Below are 27,876 nucleotides of genomic sequence, written 5' to 3'. Positions count from 1 at the left end.
TGTTGCAAGGCTACAGTTAAAGAACCGTTCTAGGAATCACCAAGACAAATCTCTCTTTTTTTCTTGTTCACCACTGAATTTTCCCCATGGATCCATGGATGCCTCTTGACTGCAGCACTTTGGATGTTCAGGGGTTTAGTTATCCTATCCTGGGTAAAACATTAATATGCTCTTTAAGTGATATACAGTCGTGTTCAATAAGTTAATATTTTCTTTCCAATGAGGCTTATTTGTCAGATTAAAAGTACCTTTTGAAAATAACTACCTTTAAGCAGGTGTTAACCCACATCAGGCAAAGTCATGACTAAGTTACTGTGTGTATTGCAGAAAAAGAGGTCAGATTACTGCACAACAATCCTCTAGAAAACCCCACTGTTAACATGCTGCACATTTAGAGGCTGCATTCACCTTGAAAACTGAGTATCTCCAGTAGGAATGTAGAACTATGTGTATTTTCCAGGCACATAAGAGGAAGCACAGCTCTAACACAAAAGACTGGGGGTTTTGAGATACCCTCCCCCACCTCCACCTACAGTAACAAATTTTATACTGTAATTTGTAATTTGGGCAGGAAGGCCCAGAGGCATCCACCTGTCCTCTTTTAGGACCTGCTGATTGGTCCTCATGGGGTTGATCTACACTATTGAGCCTGTACATTTTTTAGATGAGCTTGCTGAGGTGCAGCATCCACAGACCGATCAACCCACTGAGGGATTAAGACAAACAATGGATAAGATGCAGGTGTCATATTCATCATTCATCCTGTTGCTCCTTCTTCAGGTATTTAAATATTTATCAAACTACGGCTGGTTATTTATTTTCATTTTATGTTGTTATTTTCTAATTGGTTCTAATTAATTCTTTTTTAGATACATTATGGTTTGGCTGCAGGTGGGTATTGTTGGTTTTTCCTTTACTTTTGAAGCATACTACTAATATGAAATCCTAAAAATGTTTAAACACTTAATTTTTTGTAATTTTCTTTATTTTTTTGTTAATTAGATTTTAAGATTTTAAAATCTTAGGATTTTAAGATTTTAAAATTAAAAAATCTTTAGTGGATGAATAATGGACCTCACTGTCATACACCAGATAATCACACAAGCACAAGAAAAAAGAGGATTAAACATACTGGAAAAATTAATTTAGAAACCCCCGGATGACTCATGCTTATGAAAGTAGTGTATAGATGAAAGTTTAAACAGGTTCGAATAGACTGAAGATGAAAGTTAACCACTGATTTTATTATTAATTTCCTTATTTTTACTCACAAAATCTTCATTTTGTGCTTTAAAGGCTGTATACGAAAGCTCACCTGATGTCTCTGCTCTCCTTCTCATAGAATGTAATATAGTCTCAGTGACATCTCCTTCAGCATCTACGTTGAACATCAAGTGGAGCAGCTATGCTGGAGCCACCCTTTATGTCCTAGATTTGAGAGTTGTGAACTCGACGAGCATTGCACCGCTGTTGCTGATGATGTCAGAGTCCAGCACGCAGAGGTTGGTGCAGGGCTTAAGAACTGGACATGTTTACCAGGTCACACTATCAACCTTTGACATGCTTTATGCTCCATTGTGCACAGCTTCAAAGATAACAATGACAGGTAAACAGATCACCAGTGAAAAACAACCCCAAAATTGGTGCAAAAAAAGTTGGAAAATAATTTTCAAATTCCTTGTGTCCCATTCCCGCAGTGCCCGATACGTCCCAGATTACGTCTTCCCAAGCCATTTCAAGCACTTCTATAAAGCTTCAGTGGTCCGCTGTGACAGGGGCAGACAGCTACATCTTGTTTGTGGAGGAGGCGTTTCGCTCTCCTCCAAGGATTTACAACCAGACCTTCACCACCTCCAGTGGACAAATAGGTGGCTTGACTCCATCAACAACGTATAATTGTTATATTTACTCCTCCAACGCTGCAGGCAGAGGTGCCAAAAGCAACATAAACACAATAACAACATGTAAGTGCTTATTTGTTTGTCTTTATATTTTATTATATTCTCAGTAATATGCAGGCTATAGGCATCCAAAGATTGTACGGCGCCCTAGACAGATTTTGATTGAAGGCCTCAAATCCAGTAAAGCCCATCACCCACCAGCCATCACAGCACCAATAATATCTCTCTTAAAATGTCAAAATTGTATTGTTTGTGTGTAGTGCATTTGACCCCCCTAAATTTTTATGCTTACCAATAATTATTTTTGACATAATTTGTTTTAAAATTCTTAAATCCCCGGACTTTACATTATTTGATTTAAAACAAGAGTTTAGATACATATAAAAGTATATTTTATTGAATAATTTGTAGCTAGAAAAGTGATTACAGTTTAGAGTAAAGCAGCAGAAATGATTACTGGGGGCATTAACGTCTGACTTTTAACTTGCTGTAACTTTCAAACTATAATATTTTTTCTGCATACATTTGTCCAAAGATATTTAAATAATTTAAAATCCTTCAAATCATAAATCTCCTAAGCAGACCCATTCTTCATAAAGACATGACTACAAATCTGATCTTTTGGCATTGATACACTGTGTGACAAGTCATGTGGTCTTGAGGGTCTTCTGCTTTAAACGCGGTTTAATTAAATTTAACATCAACTCTTTATAATCATCACCAATCATCTGAACGTGTTCATTCTGCTGGTAGTGGTGCAGCCGCCAACTGGTGTGACTCTCACCCCGACTGGGAAAAGCACGGCCCGAGTGACGTGGAACTCTGTGAGCAAAGTCCTGCTTTACCAAGTGACTGTGAGAGACAACGGCAACCCGGACAAACCGCCTGTTGTAAGGAACTCATCGTCCACATCCGTGGATATCAGTTCTTTGGCGCCCTGCTCCACCTTCACAGTTGGAGTATCATCATTCAACGTCTTCCTTGTGCCTGGAGAGCCCTCTACTGTCACATACAATACTACTAGTGAGTGCCCACACAAAGATAAATAATTTTATTTCTTCTATTTGTTGTTGCTGACTTTCTATTAGGACTAATAAAACGCTTTAATAATTTGTGTTCCAAAATAAACCTGATTAAACGCACAATGTTCAGTACTTAAGTGCTAGGCTAACGCAATCATGTCCTTTGTTTTGATATCACTTGTTGATTACTTTGCTTGCAACATATTTCAGCGTGGTTCTAGTAAATTGGTGTCTGGAAATCATTGGAATATATTGTTGTTCTTCTGCTATACAAACATACAGTAGTGCTTTGATTTGAGCATCATAAAACTAAGTAACAAGCATTCCAGCTGTACTCCCTCATGCTCCTAGTTTTGAAAGACGGAGCTCGGTCCTGGGAATAACGTCACCCAGAGGTTGTTGTAGTTGCAAGTCAGAAATCCAGTTGGATTTGCAATTCGCTTTGACGCCAACAAATAACATTTTATACTTTTGAACCCAAAAGGAACATGTTTGAAAGTTAAAATACTTCATGAGAAGACACAAACTGTTAAGAGTGCTGATAAATAACTTATCTGGGCAACATTTCACTATATCCTACATATGCGACAGCCTTGGTGGCTGGTGATGTAAAACTCAGGGCCATACAGCTGGTTAAAACTTGCTGATCCCACCAGAAAATCAGAAAGTCGCAGTTCCCGAAGTTAAAGCACAAAAAGAAGATGCCATGTGGCATCCTTAGTCTCTATAATGTTATCAGGGGACATACAGTACCTTTTTACATGTCAAGAATGTACTTATGAGCACAAACAGTGCAGAATGTGTCAATCCCCTGCATAGTGGAATTTAAGCACAAACACTGTTTCAATTAGTGTTGAGTGACTAAATAAATGTATGAGAGCAAGTGAACGAAGAACAGAATGATCTGTGAGCTGGATTGCATGCCCCCGCTCTCTTGCGTTTGGTTGGTGTTAGCAGGTAGCTGATGAGAGCAGAAGGCAGCATCATTACACAGTTGCTCAAGATAGGACAGATCTATGGATAGACTATTAGTTTAACCATTATTTGATTAAACAAATTAAACAAATCAGTGTAACATAATTAGTGTTAGACAAATAGAAGTATGGGGTTTTTTAGCCATTGGGTAAAATACATGTTTCATATCTACCCTCAGCTATAGGTGGAGTAACGACAGTGTCTGTGGACTACAGCTGCTCCACCAGCAAAGTGACAGTAACTTGGGATGTGGTGCTTGGGGCTAAGCTGTACAGGGCTGTAGCCGTCGACAGCTCTGGGGCCTCCCTGAACTGCACATCAGACTCCACCAGTTGTCAGATCGCAGAGCTCAAATGTGGAGAAAACTACGAGGTTCACGTCACGGCCATCTCTGATGACTGTGAAAGCATCCCCGACGTCACGGCCATGTTTGCAACAGGTGAGGACAGGCTGTTTTTCTTTCTTTGGAGTCACATTTTTTTGTTTGTATTGTCTTAGGTGAATCAGCTCAGCTGGCCACATGCACATAGTGTACCTTCTCATTTTACCTCTTACTGTCTCACACATCTGCCTGGAAGCCATTTAGGTTCTTTCCAGTGAGTCCGAACATTGAAGCAATGAAACTGGTTATATGACACCAGTCAGTCTAAAACCCTGTACAGTATAATGAAGCAGGAGTTGTTTTAAATGCCAGTTATTGCTCAGAGTGAAAAGTACAAGGAGGGAAACACCCATATGTTGTACCGTGAAAAAGTACTCTCAGTGCATTCCCCCATATAACAACCACAAACTTGAATGTTTTTTATTGTGATGTTATGTGAAAGACCAACACAAATAAGTGCGTCATTGTGGAATAGAAGGAAACTGATGAATAATTTTCAAACTTAAAAAAGAGAAAATTATTGTATGTAGTGTGTGTATTTAGCCTCCCTTTTGGGGTTATGTCTCTACCTGCTTTTCATCTATAGGCTGAAATTGTTGCTAATTTCTTCTTCTTTTTTTTTAAACCCCATCAGATTCTGTCAGATTGAATAAAAAGCACAAGTGGACATGAGTCTTCATTTGTTTAAAATCTAGACTTTGCGCTATTCTGCGCAATCTGAAACATTCATTGAACAAATTTACTGTACACATTGGTTTCTGTTCCCTCCTCCATTAACAGTGTTTTCATGTGTATTTATTACACCCTCCAGTCCCCTGTGCTCCGGTTAATCTCCAGACCACACATGAATGCTCCTCTGACGTCATCGTCTTCAGCTGGGAGCCAACCAGTAACACCAACTACTATGTGGCCACTGCTGTGGACAACACTGGCAAAACGACAGAGTGCAGGACGCTGGACAAGATGTGTTACTTCACCAATGTGGACTGTGGTCGGTTCTACACGTACAAAGTGTATGCTGTGAGCTCAGAGTGCAACAGCCACATCAGTGAACCCAAGTCTATCCAGACCTGTGAGTACTAAAAGGAAATCCAATTCTTGTAATTGCCTTTGGTTCAACGTTGTGCCATTGCACTGGTTGACTTGTTCCATCTTATGCCGAGCAGCTCCTTGTTTCCCATCGAACGTGAAGACAGAAACTGATTGCTTCACAAACACTCTCATCACAACCTGGGACTCCGCTGACGGAGCTTTGTCATACAATGTCAATGCTGAAGGGAACAACGGAGAAACCTACAACTGCTCCTCCCCAAACAATACTTGTGAAATCACCAGTGTGCCATGTGGAGAACAGCTCAGCGTGTGGATTGTTGCCTCCAACGATAACTGCTCCACTGACAGAGTGTTGGTAGAAGCGGCTCAGACCGGTGTGTACTGGGACCTTCTTGAAATGAGAAATCTTCTCTTCCTGGTCAGTGATAGCTGAGATATGATGAATTTCTTTCACAGTTCCCTGCACTCCCACCAATGTCTCGGCATCAGCAGAGTGCAGTCAGGACTCTGCAAGAGTGAACTGGATCGCGAGCCATGGGACTATATTCTACATTGTACTTGCTGAAGATTCAAATGGGAACTCATACCATTGCTATTCACTGGGAACCACCTGTTTCATGAGTAACTTGACATGTGGACAGAATTACACCACCAAAGTCATTGGCAATAATATTGACTGCAACAGTACAGCAAGTCAGGAGGTTCATTTCATGACAGGTAGATGATGGAGCAAGAAAATCAATTTAACTTGTGCTAATTTGCCAAATTCTCATTTAAGATTAATCTGAATTATGTTTTTTCTCCTTAGCACCTTGCCCTCCGACAAATATTGAGGCAATCAGAGACTGTGATGCCAACCAGGCTGTGATAGTCTGGCAGAACCACCAGACGTCAGGCGTCTACACGGCGCTGCTGGAAGATCAGAGTGGTCCTCAGCTCAACTGCACCAGCAACACGGCCAACAACTGCACAATCCTCTCTCTGGCATGTGGAAAGAAATACAACGTCACCGTCACCTACAGCCAAGGACAGTGTCAGTCCAGCTCAGCATCTATTGGCATGGACACAGGTAATACAACTTTTAGTTTCCTGGGTGTACAGTAACTCCTTGAAGTTTCTTATAAAACTAACATGCTATTGCCGAGGGGGTGTGCAAGCCCAAGCATGAATAACATAAAGAGTTGTGAAAACGTATTTGGCCTCTTACCGTTTTACATTTGGTCACACTTAAATGTTATAGATTATCAGGCCAACTTTTAATGTCACACAAATGCAAACGAAGAAACTAAAAGGAGCATTTTTCATTATTTATTTATTATTTTCTGAAAAAAATTTGACCAAGACGATATCTTACTATCGTTAATACCATTAGGTTTTTTTTACCTCTGTTTTTATTATTATTATTATTATTATTATTGTTATTTACTGTTATAAGATAAATTCATAGGTGTAAATTGGCAAGGCGTTGGTAATTATTCTGATGGTGTCCAGTTGTTATTTACAATTGTCATTATTATTATTATTATTATCTGTAGATTTTATTGTCTTGTTATGAGTTGGTTATAAACATTTTGTCTATGGAATATAATTTATTTGTTGACTCTCTAGCACAGTATATTGAACAGGCACACGAATATTGTAACATGGTTTTAATTAAAACATTTGGATAATTATTGAGTGGTAAATAATGTATTTCATTAAGCTGAGATAGGATATAGGATTAAATAAGTGTTCACCTCTTCCTACACCTTTTCAAACAGTAAAGTAATGGTAAAAAAATCACTTTGTTCTTGGCTATGGATGCATATGTTTTCTCTGTCCTGTTGATTGCTTGTTCTTAAAAACCTGCTTGAAATAAATACATCAAATAAAAACATGTTTTGAATCATTTTATTTCAGTGCCTTGTGGTCCAGAGGATGTCAACGCCACTGTCAGCTGCAGCTCAGATGAGCTAAAGGTTTCCTGGAGCATCGGCGTTCCTGCAGAGAACTACATCGCCATCGTCTCCAGAGCAATGGGCCATCCTCTATCCTGTAACTCCACAGAGACCCAGTGCACTGTGGAAGGACTGCAGTGTGAAAGCTCCTACACAGTGACAGTTTTCTCCATCACCAGGAAGTGCCTCAGTCTGCCGAGTCATGAGTTCACAGTGCAAACATGTGAGGACCACATGAACAGAGGTAGAAGGATGTGATGGGATTTTGTTGGGTCCATCGTAACACTTGTGTTTTTCTTTTGTATTCGTTCAGTGCCGTGTCCTCCCACCAATGTCACGGCCAGGCATGCGTGCGACCCAGATCCTGTTCCTGTATCGTGGACTCACAGCGGCAAAGCCGAGCTCTTCACTGCCGTGGCTTTGGGTAGCAGAGGTCACAGGGCTGAGTGCACCTCCAATGAAACGTCCTGCAACCTTCCAGGACTCCAGTGTGGGGAGGTTTACTCCGTCAGTGTTGCAGGAGCTGATAACAACTGTGCAGGTCTACAGAGCAACCCACTGTCTTTGAAAACAGGTGACACAACACTGACTGACTAACCCTGGATTTAGAAACACTCTCAATGGCTGAATCAAGTCCACTTCTCTTTCCAGAGCCGTGTTCTCCATCTAATGTGACCAGCCAGGTGATGTGTGGTGCTGGAGCCGCTCAGGTGTTCTGGTCCCCCAGCAGTAATGCAGTAAGTTACGATGTAAAAGCCACCAGCAGTGGTCAGACCCTCACATGCAGCAGCTCCTCCTCTAACTGCACCCTGAGTCCACTGGGCTGTGGACAAGTCTATGACGTTCAAGTGTCTGCCACTGACGGTACCTGTGTTAGTGACTACAGCACCCCCTTCAGGCAGGAACAAGGTACGGACAAAATCAGAACCATCCAAGTTTTCCTAAATAATTAAGATGGGATTTTACTACCGTACTTAATTTGTTTTTCTCGGATTGTTGGGAATGCAATTTAATTTTGAGGTTCTCTTTTTGGGGGTTATTTTAGACAATTTGAGCACACTAAAAAGACCAGTGATGATTAAATGTTAAATATTCAAGAAAATTAGTTGATTTGATAGAAGGAGATATCCTAATAGACCACAAAGTCATAGTTTGTCTCTCATCATGCACTTTTTGGTCTTTTTTATGTTGTTTATTTATTTACAAAGAAACAATGTACAACTTTTCATGCATCTCTCCTTCTTTTAAAAAGAGAGACGCATGGTACCAGGTCATAGCAAACGCCTCCTCAAAACTGCTCCCGCCATGTTTCATATTGAGGATTAGTATTATGACATTTTTACAATGAAAACAAGAAAAAAACCCTGAAATAATAAAAGTGACTCCATGTTGTCGTAAGACACTCCAGCACATCCCCTTCATCATCTTTACTTTATTTGAAGTTTGAGTTTCAGGAATTATTTCACAGCTCAAGTACAAGTTTCACTATTTTCTCTAGATTAATTTAAGCAGACCTGCACTGATCAACTCTTTTGAAATGTCTTTTGTGTGCTAATGTTTTTAAACATTTTTATGTTCATTTAAAAGGGTAATTTATTTTTTAGTCTAGAAAACAAAAAGTGACTATTGCCACTTTGTTTCTTTTAGTACCCTGTGCTCCGGAGAACGTTACTGCATACCTGCTATGTGACACCAGCGACTTAACAGTCAGCTGGAAATCCTCTCCTCTCCCGCTCAGCTACAGTGTGGTGGCCGTGCCACTAGATGGCAGTAGTCCAGTCACCTGTAATACTAACAACGCCAGCTGTGTTCTCACGGGCTTTCATTGTGGGCAAGCTCTCAATATTTCTGTTAAAGCCTCCTCTAAGAGCTGCAGCGGACCGTACAGCCCCGTTCAGACTGTTCACACAGGTAATGAAAAAATGCATCATTAAAGTCCTCTAGTCATTCATAGGTTATAAAGTGTGTTTGAAATCTTTGAAAATACTTGAATTTCAATTAGGTGTTTTCAAGGTTTGGAAAGTGCTTGATTCAGTCTGCACAGTTTTGTAATAAGATGCCATGTGACGTTTGATTAAAGTCTGAATTTGGAAACGTTGGTTACTTACAGTTGAAACCACCTAATAAAAAGACACATACAGATTTTTCTCTCATGATCTGAAGTTAAATCAGACTGAGCTTCTCATATTTTAGGTCAGTTAGAATCACAAAAAAAACTTAATGAGAAGATTTTTTAGAGAGCAGAAATGTCTGTTCTCTAAAGAGCAAACATTCCCGACATTGGATTGTTTCAGTGTAATTAATATTTATTTTTACTAATGTCTCAATGACTTATTGACCTGTGTAATTGAAATAAAGGTCGTCTTATACTTTATACGTTATTTATTTATTTATTTTTGTTAAAATAATGTTTTGTTGTTGGACAAAATACTTGGTGTGCATTAGAGAGACATTTCACATCAAATGTTGTTATATTTTAGTTTATCTTGTCCCTTCTGGAGAATATAGGATACTACGGTATATTCTTGTCTAATAACAAGACGTTATTAATACAGTAATAAATTTGTATCATACAATTGTGAATTGAAACTGGCTTTTTTAGATCATTTGTGTTGTTTCTATCTCCAAAGTAGGGTGCTGGAAAAGTTACTTGCCTTGAAAATTATTGAGTTTTACTGTGGGAAAAGTGTACAAACCCTGCGTGTAATACCGTATGTGTTGACAGGTCCCTGCTCCTCTCAGAACCTAAAGGCGGTGATCGAATGTGGGACAAACTCTCTCCGGGCCTCCTGGGAGGCTTCCTCTGGGGCCTCCTCTTACACAGCGACAGTGACCGGTCTGAATGGCTTCTCTGATTACCGCTCCACATCAGATCTCACCTGCCTTTTCTCCGGCCTGCAGTGCGCCACCAGCTACACCGTCCAAGTTGTGTCCCAGGACGGCCACTGTGCCAGCGCTCCCATTCAAACTGCAACGACAACCGGTACGGTTTGAGCATTTTCCTGAATCTAAAGCTGACTGTTTTGACTCGGGAGGTGTGATGCGACTCTGCCTGTTCCTCCAGGCCCGTGTGATCCGGTAAATGTGACCAGCGTCCTGCAGTGTGGGTCAGACACAGCCACGGTGTCCTGGGTTGAAGGTGCCGGAGCTGTAGCCCACATCGTTCTCGCTCAAGAAGAGGGATCCCATGAGTATGTTTCCTGTAGGAGTAACACAACTTCCTGTCAGCTGAACCAGCTGCGGTGTGGAAAAGTGTACAACTTGACGGTATTGGCTGAAGATGCTACCTGCAACAGCACCGGAGAGATGACAGGAACCTTGATGACAGGTTGGAAAACTTAAATTCTCTGAACAGACCAAATCACAGACATCTAAATCACCACTGATCCCTTTGCTTTTCCATCTTAGCTCCATGTTCTCCGTCCATCCAGAGCAGCACGCTGACATGTGGAAACAGTTCTGCTCTTCTGAGCTGGACAACAGTGGCTCGTTCTACAGGTTTTACAGTTAATGCAACAGCTGGGAATGGGCACAGTGTTTCCTGCAGCTCAGACGCAGCTTCCTGTAGCCTGTCTGACCTCCTGTGTGGTCAGACATACACGGCCTCTGTCACTGCGAGAGGGAACCAGTGTGACAGTCCACCCGGACCAAGCACCACCATTATCACAGGTGTGCTTGTGATCATTTTTTGCATTTGCTTTGCCTTTTATTCTATAGTCAGCAAACTCAAAATTTCCCTCTCTCTCTCTCTATGTGGTTTTCCAGCCCCCTGCTCTCCAGCTGTAACATCTAAACAGTACGACTGTGGCACCAGCACAGCAGTGATTAGCTGGTCCAACACCGCGGGAAGCTCCAGCTTCCTCGCTCAGGTAGCAGGGGACGGGCATCGTGACAGCTGCCACACTACAAACACCAGCTGCACGTTCAGAAATCTGCCCTGTGGCTCGGATTTCAATGTGACTGTCCAAGCTCAGGGATCCGAGTGCAACAGCAGCATCAGCGCCGGCGAATCCCTACAAACAGGTCTGCATACACACTAATAATGGAGAATACAAATATTACTGATAATAGATACAGGACAGACATTTTAAATAACATTTTTTTAATATCTCAAATGCATTTTAAGTAAGCCCTCACCTCTCTGTGTCCCTCAATCCATAGTGAAGTCTCAACTTCAACAATGAAAACCAGTGGTTGTTTTAGAGGATTTTTAGCCTAGCAACAGTGAGAACCAGCTACTTTGTTTTTTTTTTCAGTTTTCTTTTTTTTTTTTTAAATATTGATCTCCACTTCTGCAGTACATTGCAAAATGTAATAAAACATTTAACTGATAGAGCATGGTTTTCAAAATATTTTACATATAAAAACCTAGAGAAAAAAAATGTGTTGTTAATTTAAAGACAGCCTTTAATACTTTGTGAAGCCACCCTCTCCCGTGAGTTTTGGAAAGTTTCTTAGAGTGTGTCTCAATCAGGGTTAAGCATCATGGACTAACATTTTAACCAACTCTATGCAAAATAAGTAAGAGTTGTACTTTTAACCCTGACCAGTTTCCCCATATCTTATAAAAAAAAAATTCTCACAGCACGATGCTGCCAAAACATATTTTATTATATGTTCCTCCACAAAATACCTCCTTTTTTTTGGTATTAATTCAGAGCCATCAGAGGAAATTAGATTAAATCAAGCCCTGCTTTTTAGTTGTTTTTTTTTTTTGCTAAATTATTTCCAAACCAATCAGCTTTTTTCTTTCCTCTTCACAGCTTTTCACTTCTTTGTGTTTGCCCATCAGATAAAATCATGATTTATGTGATTTTTGTTTTTTTATTCCATATCCAGTCCCGTGTGCCCCAGAGAACGTGAGCGCCACCGCTCTGTGCTCCACTTACTCAGCTTTAATTACCTGGGTGGGCAGCCCCAGTGCTGTTGGATACAATGTGACGGTGACGGGCCAGGACGGAAACACACACCTCTGTCAAACCCACTCCACCAGCTGTCATGTCACAGACCTCCACTGTGGGAAAACCTACAGCGTTTCAGCCGTGCCGTACTCACTGACGTGCCCTGGAGCCCGGAGTGCAGCTTCCAGCTTTAGAGCAGGTAAACATAGAAATGAAGTTATTTCCTCATTTCTCTGTTTCTGTTTGCATTTTAAACACTCCTCATCTTCTCTCCAGGGCTTTGTCCTCCCAGCAACGTCACTGTGTCTCCTGCTTGTGGGGACAGCGCCATCTCTTGGACTCAAGTGGCCGGGGCAGAGCTGTACATAGCAACAGCTACAGCCAATGATGGACACAATCATACTTGCAGCTCAAACTACTCGAGCTTCTGCGACTTCACCGACCTGCAATGTGGGGAAGTCTACGCGGTCACGGTGGTAACGGTGGACCAGGGCTGCTGGAGCGAGCCGAGCACAGCAGTGATGCTGAGAGCAGGTTAGAAGAACTAAAACACAGGGAGCCTAAAAAGATAAAACTGTTTTAAATCTCTTTTCCTCGCCGTTTGTTTCCAGCACTGTGTCCACCTGCTAATCTGACCGGCCATGTCAGCTGTGAAACAAACACCTTGTCCCTCACATGGGGGGCAGTGACAGGGGCCACCTACGTTCTGCAATGGGGAAGGATAGAGAGCGCGTCTCCTCCTTCAGAGTACACAACCTCAAACACCTCACACTCTTTGTCTAATTTGCTCTGTGGAGAAAGATACGCTGTCCGTGTGGCACCCCAGGAGGCAGACTGCAGGAGTAGCTACAGTCCAGCCATAGAAATAAGTACAGGTGGAATATCTTTCTACGTCAACAAGATGTTACATTCTGCTAAACAATAAAATAAAATAAAAATCAACTGCGCTTTTCCTTCCAGCTCCTTGTCAGCCCGCAAACCTAACCGTTCGTGTGGACTGTGGGACAAACAACGGCAATTTCTCCTGGGCGGAAAGCAGCGGAGCGAGTTTCTACGTCGTTGAAATAACCGGGGAGGACGGCCGCATGGCTTCCTGCTCCTCCAACGACACTTCCTGCTCCGTGAAGCTTGACTGCGGCCGCTCATACTCTGCAACGCTGGTGGCCTCCACTGAGAGCTGCAACAGCACCAAGCACGCTGACATTTACTTTGACTCTGGTGAGACACAACACTTTGCCTTGTAATTGGTGCTGCCAAATCTTTTTGTGAACCTGAGTGGCGAGGCTTTGGTTTGTATTAATTACCTCATTTCCACTTATTCCATCTGTTTTACTCCAGATGGATGTGAAGTAAAACAAACATCTAATTTCTTTTTGTTGTAGTAAATAGTTTAAGGTTAAGGTTCCTGTAGCCTTTAGCAACCTCCACATATTTACATTTGAGATGCAAAAAGAAGATTCAAATTCACAGGGTTTTTTTAATAGTAAGAGATTCAAGAATTAATCATGTCCATTTCTTGCAATATTTAACTTATAGTTTCTCCTACTTTTTCTGTGTTTGTCCCAAACTGTGCTCCTCAGCCCCATGTTTGCCACACGACGTCATGGCTGAGTTAGACTGCAACACCAACGTGATGAACATGAACTGGACTCAGACCACCGGCTCCGATGAGTATACGGCCTGGGCCATCGGCACGGACGGCCACCGAGCTTCCTGCAACTCAACGTCCAACTACTGCTCCATCCACCATCTCAGGTGTGGCAGGATCTACGAGGTGGCCGTCACCTCCTCCTCCATAAACTGTGAAATCATCGCCGGCTCAGACTACAAGGTTCAGTCTGGTGAGTGGACCCGACTGAGCGTTGATCCGTTCTGCGTTTATACGTCACAATGCAAAACGAAATATCTCTCAACGAAACATGTGCTTAACCTACTGCAGCTCCCTGTAAAGCCGAGAACACCACAGCTGAGCTGAACTGCAGCTCCAACGCGATGACGGTGAAGTGGCAGGACGGCGGCGCAGCACAGAACTACACAGTTAGAGCCACCTCTGCCTCGGGTGTCAACTCCACCTGCAGGACAGCAGAGAGCAGCTGCTCCTTCCTGGACCTGAGCTGCGGTCAGCTCTACACCTTCACTGTGATGGGATACACTAATGTGTGTGTCAGCGACATGAGCGACCCCATAGAGCGGCACACTGGTACAGTAACAGTGCCTTTACTTTGACAAATGTTTTAGTCAGAAAATATCTTCAAGACATTTGAAATGTTTCTAGGGCAGCAAAAGAGAAGGAGAAGAGATTATGCATCCACAAAAAATCTAAAAAAAACCTTTACTAATACACTGCCAAAACATAAAATCTTACCAGAAACCTCTGGTCTGGTTATTAGTGCAAATATCTTAGTACTTTACTAGTAACTTTTCGACAATAAATAATATTACTAATAATAACACTGTCAGTATTGATGAAAAAGTTATAAGTGAAATAATCTGCCAAGACGTTTTGTTATTCCATACCATAAATTAAAATATCTTGTTCCACTTGCAGATTATTTCATGTACAACTAGTACTTTTTCATCAATATTAAATATTAAATTATTTATTTTTAAAAAGTATCTATTTCTTGGTGAAAAGTTACTTGCATGTTACATTTGTCTTATTTCAAGTGCTCTAAGATTTTACACTAGAAACTACACAAAAACATTAGATTAGAAATTGATTGTGTGTTTTTCCTGTCCACAATAAATAACATGAAAAATGGGCCAAAAAAAAGGATGCTTGTACGATAATTGATAATTGATTCAACTTAAAAATACAACTTTTTGCAAGAAAGCAAAGGATAATTTCCTAGAATCCAAACAAACATTTTTTACTTATTTTTCAGTCTTTTTTTATTCTTTTACTTTTACATCTAAACTCCCTCTTCTCTCCTTTTTTAGCTCCATGTTCTCCAACCAGCGTCTCAGCCAATCTCAACTGTACAACACGTAACGCTCTGATCAGCTGGACCAACGCTGCAGCCACTGCAGCCACAGCCTACAGCGCTCTGGCGACCTCCTCTGCTGGACACAACGCGTCCTGCAGTGACATGGGGTCATCCTGTGACCTGGACCAGCTATTCTGCGGACAGCACTACTCCGTCGTTGTCGAGGCGATCCACGCTGGCTGTCCTGGCCCTGCCAGCGCTCCTGTTGCGTTTGCTACAGGTGAGTTAGCGCAAACGCTTGGACTGAGTGAGACATGAACATGATTTTCTGTATCTCCCATCAGAGCCGTGTGTTCCTGTGGACATCTCTGTCAATTACAATGTGAGTGCCGCTTGGGTCACGTGGAGCCCGGCTGAAGGTGCCGCCTCATACTCAGTTCAGGGTATGTCAGACAGCGGGTCGTCTGTCGCCTGTACCACCAATGCCACCAGCTGCTTCCTCCATGATTTCCTGTGCAGTCACATTTACAACATCACCGTGACAGCAAGGAACCGGGCATGTGACAGCGCCATCTCTGACATGTCCCACCTCATGACAGGTCTGTTACCACAAGATTCATAACATACACTTACTGTGTTCTATTTGGTTTTTTTTTTTACATGACCATGTTTCTCCTTTATCCAGCACCCTGCCCACCCACAAATGTCCAAGCAAGCATTTCCTGTGATCACCTCACTGCCACTGTATCCTGGCAGCAGAGCAACCTCGCTGTGGGATACGTCGCCTACCTTGATGACCAAAGTGGACACAACGCCTCCTGCGTTGGCGCAGACGTAGATACGAGCTGCGTTGCCTCTGGGCTGAGCTGTGGCTCCGTCTACAGAGTCTGGGTCAAGGCACTGGGGAAGCAGTACAACAGCACAGACAGCTCTGTGGTCTCACTGACTTCAGGTACCAGTACCAACTCATTTGGAATTGTGCTAATTGAAGATAAGAGAGATATCTACTGCATACCTTTAACAGAACCTCACAAGAATGTTAAACTATTTCTTTAAGCCTATCCCTGGTTTCAGTGGCACATATCCATAGCTGCAAGCTTGGGCACCTGCTAAATATTGTCATGAGATAATAGAGAAAACTTATTTTGTGGTCAAAAAGTTTTATTTTTCTTGTCTTCTTTTTTTTTTGCTTGTGTCTCCCCAACAAGGTGCCACCCTGCGCAGAGAGCCACTGCCACTGATTAGTCTCATTCTTTCTGTTTCAAACAGGACCTTGTCAGCCACACAGTATTGAAGCCTTTATGGGCTGTCAGACCCACTCTGCCACTGTGTCCTGGCAGCCCAGTGCTGGAGCTGTGTCCTATGCTACCATGCTAACATCTTCATCAGGCCACACCAGCAACTGCTCCACCAGCACCACCAGCTGCCAGACGAGCTTCCTGCATTGCGGTGAAGAGTATAACGTCACCGTAAAGACCATTGGAGAGGCGTGTAACAGCACGGCTCACATGGCAGGACAACTCATCACAGGTAGAGAACGCAGCATGTTTACAGTCTCTGAACCACATCAGTCGTTGGGTTCAGATTAGTTCACTGCCTGTTCTCCTCAGAACCATGCACTCCGGTCAATCTGTCTGTCCACCTGAACGGGAGCGACGCCCAGGTGACGTGGTCCACAGCAAGAGGCAGCAGCTCATACTCTGTGTTGGCTGTGACGGAGCAGGGCGTGACCGCCGCCTGCAGCTCCACCGCCTTCCAGTGCTCCCTCACCGGCCTCCAGTGCAGTCAGATCTACAACGTCACCGTGCGGACCAGAAACTCGGCCTGCAACAGCACCGTGACCTCAGCGCCACACCGCCTAGTTACTGGTGAGTCCCTCGTTCGTTTAGCAACTACCTGCTGGCCTGCGTTTTTGTTTTTTATGTGTAAATGTGTCTGATCATTTGCTTTAACCCAGCGCCCTGCCCACCCACAAACATTCGAGTCAACATGTCATGCGAACAGCTTAGAGCAGCTGTGTCCTGGCAACAGAGCGACCTCGCTGTGGGTTATGTCGCCTACTTGGACAACCAAAGTGGCCACTCCACCTCGTGCTTAAGCACCAACACAGACACCTTCTGCAGTGTGTCTGGGCTGATGTGTGACACCGTCTACAGAGTTTGGGTCAAAGCTCTAGGAGAGCAGTACAACAGCTCCGACAGCTCTGTGGTCTATTTGACATCAGGTAAATATCATGTGTCATGATATATGCCTTTAACCTTTTCACATTCTGCCATGTTATAATGCCATACTATAATCAGTGTGTTTTATGGAGATTTCGTGTGATAGGCCATCAAAAGGTAGACGATAAAGAAGTTGTTGAACAGCTGCCAATTTTTTTTCTAATCAAAAATCAGAAAACATAGCGTACATTTGTATTCAACTCTACAACTGATTCTCAGTTGCATTTAGGTCTGGACTTTGGCTAATTCTAACACATTAATATGTTTTGATCTCAACTGGATTTATTATTAATTCCACAGTCATGAGCCACTTGTGTTAGTCTAGCACATACAATTCACCAAAAATGTGTAACGTTTGTGGTCATAACATGACAAAATCTGAAAAAAGTTCACATATTTTGAGATTTACAACAGATTCTTTTTTTGTCAATCAGTTAAACGTTTTGCTTTTTACCATCAGCTCCATGTCTGCCCAGTCACATTGCAGCAGAAGTGAGCTGTGAGTCCGATACTGATGCCATCGTCTCCTGGAACTCTCTTCTATCAATGCCGTCCGTCAGTCAACCAACGAACATCTCAGTCGTGGCCGCCATCGCAGGAACCCTGCAAACTCTGTGCACAACTCCACGCGGATCCTGTAACGTAAGCGGCTTAAGCTGCGGTGAGACCTACAAACTCAGCCTCATCGCCACCAACGTGCAGTGCAGCCTCAGGGCTCAGACGCACGTCAACATCACCACCCGTAAGTTTCAGCAGCCGATCATTGATCAGTCAGTCTGTTTCTCTGCCGTTTTACTCCAATCCGTTAATACGTTTCCTAGGTCCTTGCACACCCCAGAGTGTGTCTGTCAGTCTACTGTGTGGCTTAAACTCTGCCCTCGTATCTTGGGAAGAGAAACCCGACGTTGAACTGCACACAGCAAGTGCTGTCAAATCATCAGGAGGAGAATTGAAAATGTGCAACTCCTCAGGCTCTTCCTGCAGCTTCACTGGTCTGGACTGTGGAGAAATGTACAACTTTACGGTCGCAGCATACAGTGAAGGCTGCTGGAGCCAATCCAGTAGCCCCATTCTCTTTCCTACAGGTACTTCAGAGGCTAAAATGCTGTTTTTTAAAATATACATACTGTTATTAAAGTGAAACTCCATGCATGGGAACTGGAGGCAAACTCATCTGGTTTGAATTTACCTTTTAATTTTACTACATGACAAAGGATATTGGGATGTTTTTTAATAGACACAACTGCTTTTACATTTTAATGAATAGAACTAAAACTATTTCAATTCTGAGTAAATTCAAAGTGGCTATAAAGTCCTTCTCCGTTTCATCTACAGAAACCATGCAAATGTTTCTCATCTTAAAATTATTATTGCATTAAATCCAGCATAAATTAGCCTCAATAGGTAAACTGCCATAACAGATCATCATTTTAAATCACAGAAAGAAACACTGTGTTTTTGCCAGAAACAAAGACTATCAACATGTTGAAGAGATTTTTGAGTTTCTTGCGACTGGATGTAACTTTTCATGATTAGGATTAACTTCAAAAACTGACCAGTCATTTAAAACTTTAATTATTTCATAATATTAAAAATAAAAGTCCCTGTATCAACACTCGGCATAGTAGTAAAACTATGATGCAACACTATTTAAATGCACTAAAACTGATGGCCCACAATGTTAATCTTTCTCCTAAAAGAATATTATACTTCAGTCGTTTTTTGGGTGTTTAAAAGTTTGAAACTGTGAAACAAATGAATCAAATTTGAAACTGAGATGTACATTTTATTTCCCCTTAGCAATAAATCAGCTATATGCTGATGTCATCAAAGTTGTGTTTGTACAACTGCTAGAGAAACATTCACCAATATCTACAGAGGACGCTTTAGCATCTTGATTTTTATGTGTAAAAATTGACAGAAGAAAAAAATGAAAGAAAAACTATGACTTGTACAAACATGTACATTTGCAATACTTGCAAAAGGCATTTCTTTTTTTAATAATACACCTTGCAATAATACTCATGTCTTAACTACTGCAGCATTATGTCATGCTAACTCTGTTGTCTTTTCTCAGAACCTTGCCAGCCTGTGAATGTTTCTGCTCAGACTTTGTGTGAGAGTGATGAGGTGCAGCTCTCCTGGGATCAGACTGGTTCTCCAGCTCAGTATTCAGTCACAGCGAAGGGAAGCCTCGGCTTCACAGGAGTCTACAACACAACCCTCAGGCTCCTTTCAGCCACTTTACCCTGTGGACAGCACTATAACCTCACCGTGCAAGCACAGAGCAGCGACTGTGACAGCATGCCCAGCAGTCCCTTCTTCTTCAAAACCGGTATAATATTTTTCACTTTGTCTTGTTTATTTTTATGCAGGTTTCTGAAAGCAGATGAAAGATTTATACAATTAAATCTCATGAGGAAGAAGGCCTGAATTTAATGGATTATGTGAATGGTACCATCACAAAAAACATTTTTAGATTGATCTTTTAATGTCTTTTGAAGAGTTGGTGGCAATAAGTTCTTATTAATGTGTCTCTTATTTTATTTTATTGTGTTATTATTTTCACAAACAGGCTCTGACATACCAGAACTTACCTGATTCCAGTTTTTCTCCTCTACATGCTTTAGAGCCATCAAACTAATTATCAAGTAACCTGACATGAAAAGCAGTTCCCAAACTGTGATAGCTTTGATTAAGGAGGAAAACTGAACTAGCTAACCAAACCACCCCTGCTCCACATGAGCGAGGGTGGTTTGATATTAAATATTAGATTTACCATCTAAACCTAATATCTGCTTGTGCCATCCATGGCAGCAAAAACTATATAATTTGTCTTTTACAACATTGTGGGGAATTTTGAGCCACTCTTGGCTGGAATTGTTTTAATTCAGTCATATTGGGGAGGTTATGAGTATAACCTGCCTATGCAGCAGCATCTCATTCCGATTCTGGACCACATTTTGACAAGACCCATCCAAAACTGTCATTTAGATTGTTTTTTTTTATTTTTTTGCCATTCAGAGGTGGTTTTGCTGGTGTCCTTTGGATTACTGTCCTGATGCAACTGTGCTAACCCCAAAGCTCACAAACTGACAGAGGAATCCATCATTTCTTTGCAGGTCCGTGCGTCCCGCGGGATGTAGTGACCTCGGCGCAGTGCAAGTTTAATGTGGGCTCTGTCAGCTGGGCCCCCAGCAATGGCGCTGAATCCTACATTGCTAGAGCAACGGGCCTGGATGGCCACACTCACCTGTGTACCACAAACACCACTTCCTGCTCGTGGACTTCCCTTCACTGTGGGGAGCAGTACAAGATTGTAGTGGGAGCCAAAGCTGACAACTGCACCCGGATGTCCAACAACTCCTCGGTCATCTATATGAGTAAGTTATGGAGCCCAAATGAAGAGTTCTTGGTGGTAAATATTAACTCTTGCTGTGACATAATCATCATTTTGATTTCACGCAGATTCCTGCAGGCCCCAGAATTTGGCTGCCACTGTGAACTGTGGCATGAAGGTTGTTTCTCTTGACTGGGCCGTTAGCAACGGGACGGAAACCTACCTGGTTTCGGCTGAGACAGGAGACACGGCGATCAGTCTCAGCACCAACATCACCACCGCTCTTTTCTCTGACTTTGTTTGTGGCAAAAACTACAACCTCACAGTCACCCCTGTCAACCATTATTGTCCCGGCAACCCGAGCGCGTCCACCTCCGTCCAGACATGTGCGTACCAATCAGATATGGCTATCGGAGGCAAAATATGTAGAATTGATTCCAAGCATATCTGAAGCAATGAGTGAAATGTCTTAGATACGCTTCACTGATCTTTTCCAGGGCCGTGCATGCCGGTGGGGATCTCCGCCAAGCAGGACTGCATCTCCAGCATCGTCACGGTAACCTGGGATTCCTCCAACGGCTCAGACTACCACACAGCCAAAGTGCAGACAGACACAGGCATCTCAGAGATGTGCATGTCAGAAAGAGATGCGTGCAGCATTGCCGGCCTGACGTGTGGGTACAACTTCTCTGTGTCCGTCACGGCCTTCAACCAGCAGTGTAACGTCACCTCCAAAGAACCCGCAAGTCTGCAGACAGGTGAGCATCAGTCTATCGATACGGCATGAATTCAACCTGAGGGAAAATAGCAACTATAGGACATCTTTGTTTTTAGTTAAACGCTTTATTTATTCTGCCTCTATCATAAAGTTTCTCTGAAAGCTTTTATAGAAGCAGATTCTAACATTCAAGGCACCTTTAAAAGGATAAAATATGTTAACTGGTATCCAAATTTGAAACAATAAGGACTTTTAATTAAAATCTGGAGGAGTCAGCTAGTAATTAATTCAGGGGTCGTTTTGTTTTTTTTGAGCCAGCTATGCCATGCACTTCAACAAGGTTCCCAGACGAAAAGAAATTGAAAAAAAAGTGAGCATCAGGTGCTTTTCCATATATTCCTTTTTATTTTTATTCATTTGTGAGGGAACTGCTCACTCTGATCAAAGATCCCGGTTCCAGTAGAGTTCAGAAGACTTTACAGTTATGTTTGTGATGGTAGGACAAAAAAATAACATGGTATCTAATGTTTGTTATGAAGAAGCTATGATTCCAGTAATAATTCTATTTTATTTTATTTTTTTTAGCTCTAGGGTTGTTTGGGGTAGCAAATTAGTGTGACTCCAGTGACTTTGTGCACATTTTCTTAATGTGGGACTTTTTCACTCCAGTGAAAATACTTAAATTAACGGTTGAATTTTTTCAAAAAGATTAATTTATCTTAAGGTTTTTTTTACACACCTTTTGCAACTGTGCCAGTAAATGTGGAGGCTGCTGTAAATTGCCTTCCTCCCAGTCCACCTGGTTGAAACCTTTTCTCTGCTCATTACAGTTTAAAATGACTCCAGCCGTTGTTTTGTGTCTCTGTCCAGTGCCGTGCATTCCCACTAACGTCTCTGTGAAACTGGATTGCTCCAACAACTCGGCCGACGTGTCCTGGTCTCCCAGTCGAGGCGCTCTGCGCTACTCGGTGTTAGCCAACAGCAGTCACAGCGACGACAGCTGCACAGCCTCTGACCTCAGCTGCCTCACATGCGGCGCCAACTACTCGGTTCAGGTGGTGGCGATGGACGACAGGTGCTCCAGCCTCCCCAGTCTGCCTGTGCTTTTCGAATCAGGTAAAAAGTGTAGCACCAGTTCAGAAATCACCCCAAAAAACTGGGATGAATTTGTCCCCATACTGATTTTGTGTTCTCAGGCCCCTGCTCGCCTCACAACCTGAGCACCGAACTCAGCTGTTTGTCCAATGACCTGACTGTTACCTGGGACACTGTCAGAGAGGCTGACCACTTCTTGGTTTCCCTAACTGCTGCGAACGGAGGAAGTACCAACGTATGCAACACCACAAACACCGTTTGTTCCACAAGCAGCTTAACATGTGGTAATACGTACGTTGTTCAAGTCACCTCTGTGAGAGGCGTCTGTCGGAACAAGCACAATCAGACCCGCAGCATCCAGTCAGGTATGAAAAAAGTTTTTTTAAATTTTTAAGAAGTCCAATTTCCCATAAACATCCCATCACAGACACTTACAGCTCCGATGCGTTCTCTTCAGCGCTGTGTCAGCCTCAAGGCGTCAGAGGCTACCTGAACTGTGTGACCAACTCTGCCTGGATATCCTGGGACTCGGCTGCTGGGGCGGAGAGCTACACCGTGTTCGCTTCTGGAGGGGAGGCCTACACAGCCAACTGCACCTCCACCAACACAACATGTGAGGTGGAAGACCTGGCCTGCGGTGTTTCCTACAACTTCACTGTCACCGCTAAGAACCGCCAGTGTGAGAGTCCACCAAGTGACTCCATCAGCTTGCAGATGGGTAATTCACATCGAGAGTCGCTTTTACGCAGATTCCTGCATGGATGCTTTTGCACTATTCAAAACTATTCCTTTTAAATATATATTTTTAGGATTTGATACAATAAACCAACACAAAATGTTGTGCAATTGTAAAGCAAAAGCACAACTGAATCCACACTTTTATACAAATAAAAATGTTAAAATTGTAGCATGATTCAGTCTGCTTGAGTCAGTAATTTCTAGAATTTTGCTTTGCTACAGCTACCTATCTTGAGGAGTTTGTTTCTACCAGCTTTGCACATCTGCAGATTGAAATTGTTGCTTTTTTACCTTTGCAGAACATCAACAGCTTTAGATTTAGATCTGCTTTGAAAACATGAGCATGGTTTGATCTAAACCAATCCATAGCAGCGCTGGTCTTGTTGTCCTGCTGGTTGGCAAACCTTTAAGTCTCAAAGATTTTGCTGCCTGCAAAAGGTTTTTTTTTTTTTCCAGATGGATTTTGGCACATAGGCACACCACACTTTTCAGGTTTTATCTGTAAATAATTTGTAACGCCATTAATTTTTTCCCTTCATTTCACAATCCTGCACAACTTTGCCACACTTGTGCAGGTTTACCACAGTATGTAGTATGTAGTATTCCTGCTGCACAGTAAAGTTACTAACATTTGTCCCGTTTTTCAGCCCCCTGCTCCCTCCCTGGTATCACCGCCTTTGCTCAGTGCCATAATTCCTCCATTCTCGTTGAGTGGAAGCAGAAGGGAGGCAACGCTGGAGCCACAGTGTACATTGCCACAGCGGAGGCCAGTGATAACACCTACCTGTACTGCAACAGCACAGGCAACAGCTGCCTCCTCCAGGGAGCAAAGTGTGATCTCCGTTACACCATCATTGTTGCCGTCTCATCGGTCCGCTGCAGCTCTTTGAGGAGTCCCCCCTACAGAATTAGCATGGGTAAAATCTGTTTGCTTTTATAGTCCCATATGCTCTCCCACTTTTTTACAACGGAGTTGTTTGCACTGTTGTCCTTTTCTTAAAGTTTGTTATATCTTATTATAGTGCATAGAGGGGAAAAAAAGACACGATTTTGAACACATGCCTATTAGTTATTTGACAAAATACAGGTAGCATGTCTCCAAGAATGGGTTAGGGTTAGGGTTAGGGTTAGGGTTAGCCCGGCAAAAAACTAAAGAATTAAACATAGAACACAGAGAAACAAGATGAATAAAATATTAAGTCTATAGCCGTAACCTAGAAAAAGAACATTTTCCCACAGAGCCCTGTGCTCCTAAGGATGTGGTTGTGGACATCTCCTGCGAGGATCGCAGCGCTTTGGTGTCCTGGACCCCCTCTCCCGTTGCCGAAGCCTACCACGTGGTTGCCATGGGTGCAGATGGGCATGAACACACCTGCAACGCCACCTTCAGCAACTGCAGCATGTCGGACCTGCACTGTGACCAGCAGTACACAGTTTCTGTGGTAGCCAGTCACGAGAACTGCACCAGCAAGACCAGTCAGAGTGCAACAGTCAACACAGGTACCAGTGAATGAAAAAACTGCAGCTACATTTCTGAGGTTAAGAGTCATCACCGACTAAAATTCCTCCGTCTGTTTAGGGCCCTGCCACCCAGCTGGTCTCTCTGTGACTTTCTATTGTGACAATCAGTCTGCGACGCTGACCTGGAAGCCCAGTGACTACGCAAAGGGCTATTATGGCTGTGCTCAAGCTGAGAACGGAGACAGGCTCTATTGTCACAGCACAGATCCCGGCTGCACGATCGACGGGCTCGTCTGCGGGACGGTTTACAATTTCTCCGTGCAGGCCTCAGATGGAACGTGCAACAGCTCTGTCAGTGACCCGGTGCAGATTGCAGGAGGTATAAACCCAGCATGTAACTTCTAAAAGAGATTTCCTTTTACGTAAAGCAGAAAACTAACCATTCCCCCTCGTCCTTTGCAGTGCCTTGTCCTCCTCTAGCTGTTGAGGTGCAGCTGGTCCCAATGAAGATGGAGATCCAGGTGATGCGCTTCACCTGGACGCAGGTCTTGTGCGCAGAAACGGAGTACCTGGTGACCCTGACAGGAAGTCTGCTAGGAGACGGCCAGGCTCTGTTTGAGATCTCCTCCTACTGGACCAACGTCACGTACTTTGAGATCCCTCTTCCCTGCAGTTCGTCTTACGTTGCCACACTGCAGAGCAGAAATGCAGCAGGAAAGAGCGACAAATCAACACCCCTCAACGGAACCACAGGTAGACTGAACTGAGGTTGGTTATTTAAAAGCTACAAGTCAAGGTAAACTCTACCAATGTATCTGGCGACGTCACAAAAGGGAACAGACCAGATTGCTAGGTTTTTTTCTCCTTAATCAAGCTTTTAATCAAATACCTCCCTCAAAAATGTAACTTCTGTTTTGCTGCAAAACATTGAACTGTATATCAGAACTGAATTGACAAACCTTAAATATTAAGAGAAGCAAGCCAGGATGGAGTGGCCAGATTCCATTAACAAAAATCCGCAGCTTCCACTTCAAGCCAAGTTGTTCATTTGAAACAAAATAATAAATCACAGCACAACATCCGACCAATAACTTGCACCCAAACTGATGCTAAAGTCAAGTATGTGAGTTTTAAATAAGTGATAGCAGAGCAGGAAATGAGGAGAACTCTCTAATTGAGCCATTTTGGCATCATATGTAGGATTTAGGATTCCTCAAGAACTAAAATCTTATAGCTTTTTCTTATGTATTTCACGTTAGATAGTGTTTCCTTCTAATATCAACTGGTTTTGATTTTGTTTTGAAAAAACATAAACCTTTTATTTTATTTTACTGTTCTGCGACCATCCATCCATTAGAACCAGCAGAACAGAGTCCAGGAAATCAAAAAACGTACAAGACAAATAGATGCTGCAAATAGAGCTTTACCTTCTCTGTAATCTAAATGATCTCTCGAAATTAAAAAAATTCAAAAACAGAAATGATTTTAGCGTGACACAGAATCAGTTAAAGTAACGCACGATTTACGTAAATACTTTGTGCTTTTTGAAAATATAAAGTTACGTGCAGTAAAAATAAAAAATGTAATTCTCGACAAGCTCATATGAGCAACGCTAATACCGCTCCACTTACACATCGTCAGTGTTCATTTACAGTGCTTTAATAGTTACTAAAAAGAAGCAATAGCTCAAGTTTTAATTCCAGTTTCTTTTCCCCTTTCCCAGCTCCTTGTCCGCCATCAGGAGTGACGTACAGCAGCAGCAGCTCCTTTGCCACCGTTTCATGGAGCTCATCGGTGTTTGCCACCACATACACCCTGTATGACAACAGCGTGTCTCCACGGAAACAGCTGTGCAGCACTGCGATGCTGTCCTGTTCCCTGTCCAACGTCTCTTCCAGCAGTCTGGTGGTCACAGCCAGCAACACTGCAGGGGAAAGTCAATCTGCAAATGTCACAGAAGGTAAGATTCGGCGTGAAAATAAACAAACAAAAAAACATTAAAAAAGACATTTGCATTCAGAAAACGGACTAATAAGCTCTTTTCTCTGTTTAGCTACACCACATTTAATCAGAAGGAGAGATCTCGGGGAACAAATACCAGAGAATGGTGAGTTTTATGATTTGTGAGTTTATTGCTTGCTGTAAATGAGTAGAAAAAACGGTGTTTGATTGATCAGCTTGAGTTTAAACTCCACGAAGAATCTATGAAGTATTATCAAGAGAAAGATCCAAAAGCAGTAATTGCAGTAATTAATGCAAAAGGAACCAAGTCTTGTTTTTACAGCTGGTATTTTTGCATGACAAATCCATATTTTACATAATATTTATTAGCTTAAAACTGTAATCTTCAAAACTGATACAAACAAAAATGTTTCCTAGTTTAATTGAATAAAGATTTATTTTTCATTTATATAGTAATTTATTTGGAGTAGAGTGCCCTCTATTTGTCATTAAACAGTCTAAATTTAACCGTTAGCTCTAGCAGAATTAATGATAAACATTTGAAAGATGGCTGATATCTTTGGATTATTTTGCATTGCTAGGAAACATCCCCGCGCCGCTGCTGGACGTCAAGCAACCCTCGCCATCTATCCTTTTCCTCCAGTGGTCTCCGGTGGAGGGCGCTTCCTTTTACAACCTGCTGATCAGGAATCAAGGCAGCTCCGCCGACGACCAGGAGCTCACTGTGTACGGGGAGAGCATCATTGTGAGCGAACTGAGCCCCGACTCTGCCTACTGTCTCTCCGTCTTGGCTGTGATCGCAGACGTGAGCGGGCCAGAGTCAGAGCCCGTGTGTGTGCAAACAGGCCAACGGATTGCGCTGTAAAAGGAAAAAAGAAGAAAACCCCCCCCCCCGTACAGATAAATCTTTGTGATGCAGATGTACTAAGGAAAATGTTGTGGTTGACCAGGTGGAAGCACACTTAATGTGACGTATCCTGTACTCAGAGCGCAGGGGCTTTAGATAAGAGTAGATTATTGAAAATTGTTTGGGTAGTATTATGGTTTAAGATTCATTTTCACACTTTCGGTCCTTTCGCTTTTTTTCACTTTTGTAAATTCTACATTAACTTGCCTATGGGAAACATATCAGAAAGTGCACTTAAGTTTTAAATGTATTTTAATAATAATAAAAACAAAATTTTTATTCTAATTAAAGTGACAAAATCTTAACTGGATTCAGTCTTTTTCTTCTTTAAACAA

At 42.5% G+C, this 27,876-nt stretch overlaps 1 protein-coding gene across 1 annotated transcript; it reads left to right on the top strand.

Moving 5' to 3' along the window:
• Window positions 1–661: 661 nt before the first annotated feature.
• On the top strand, window positions 662–27,846 carry LOC114145869 (uncharacterized). Its single transcript, XM_028019515.1, has 46 exons — window positions 662–780; window positions 870–891; window positions 1,343–1,606; window positions 1,698–1,964; window positions 2,655–2,924; window positions 4,077–4,337; window positions 5,092–5,352; window positions 5,447–5,707; window positions 5,790–6,050; window positions 6,142–6,402; window positions 7,233–7,493; window positions 7,584–7,844; window positions 7,922–8,179; window positions 8,918–9,181; window positions 9,996–10,253; window positions 10,335–10,598; window positions 10,679–10,939; window positions 11,036–11,293; window positions 12,110–12,370; window positions 12,448–12,705; window positions 12,783–13,046; window positions 13,132–13,389; window positions 13,752–14,012; window positions 14,111–14,371; window positions 15,112–15,378; window positions 15,443–15,697; window positions 15,784–16,050; window positions 16,368–16,628; window positions 16,709–16,966; window positions 17,056–17,322; window positions 17,781–18,062; window positions 18,142–18,405; window positions 19,398–19,655; window positions 20,443–20,703; window positions 20,789–21,046; window positions 21,158–21,418; window positions 22,249–22,494; window positions 22,575–22,838; window positions 22,931–23,191; window positions 23,859–24,128; window positions 24,451–24,711; window positions 24,791–25,051; window positions 25,135–25,425; window positions 26,396–26,632; window positions 26,726–26,779; window positions 27,216–27,846. The coding sequence occupies exons 1-46, from the start codon at window positions 727–729 to the stop codon at window positions 27,497–27,499; spliced, it is 11,418 nt and encodes a 3,805-aa protein (XP_027875316.1). The 5' UTR covers window positions 662–726; the 3' UTR covers window positions 27,500–27,846.
• The last annotated feature ends 30 nt before the right edge of the window (window positions 27,847–27,876 follow it).

This window comes from Xiphophorus couchianus, chromosome 6, assembly GCF_001444195.1.
Source record: "Xiphophorus couchianus chromosome 6, X_couchianus-1.0, whole genome shotgun sequence".
NCBI classification, from domain to species: domain Eukaryota; kingdom Metazoa; phylum Chordata; class Actinopteri; order Cyprinodontiformes; family Poeciliidae; genus Xiphophorus; species Xiphophorus couchianus.
This window is presented reverse-complemented; position numbering and strand designations above follow the sequence as displayed.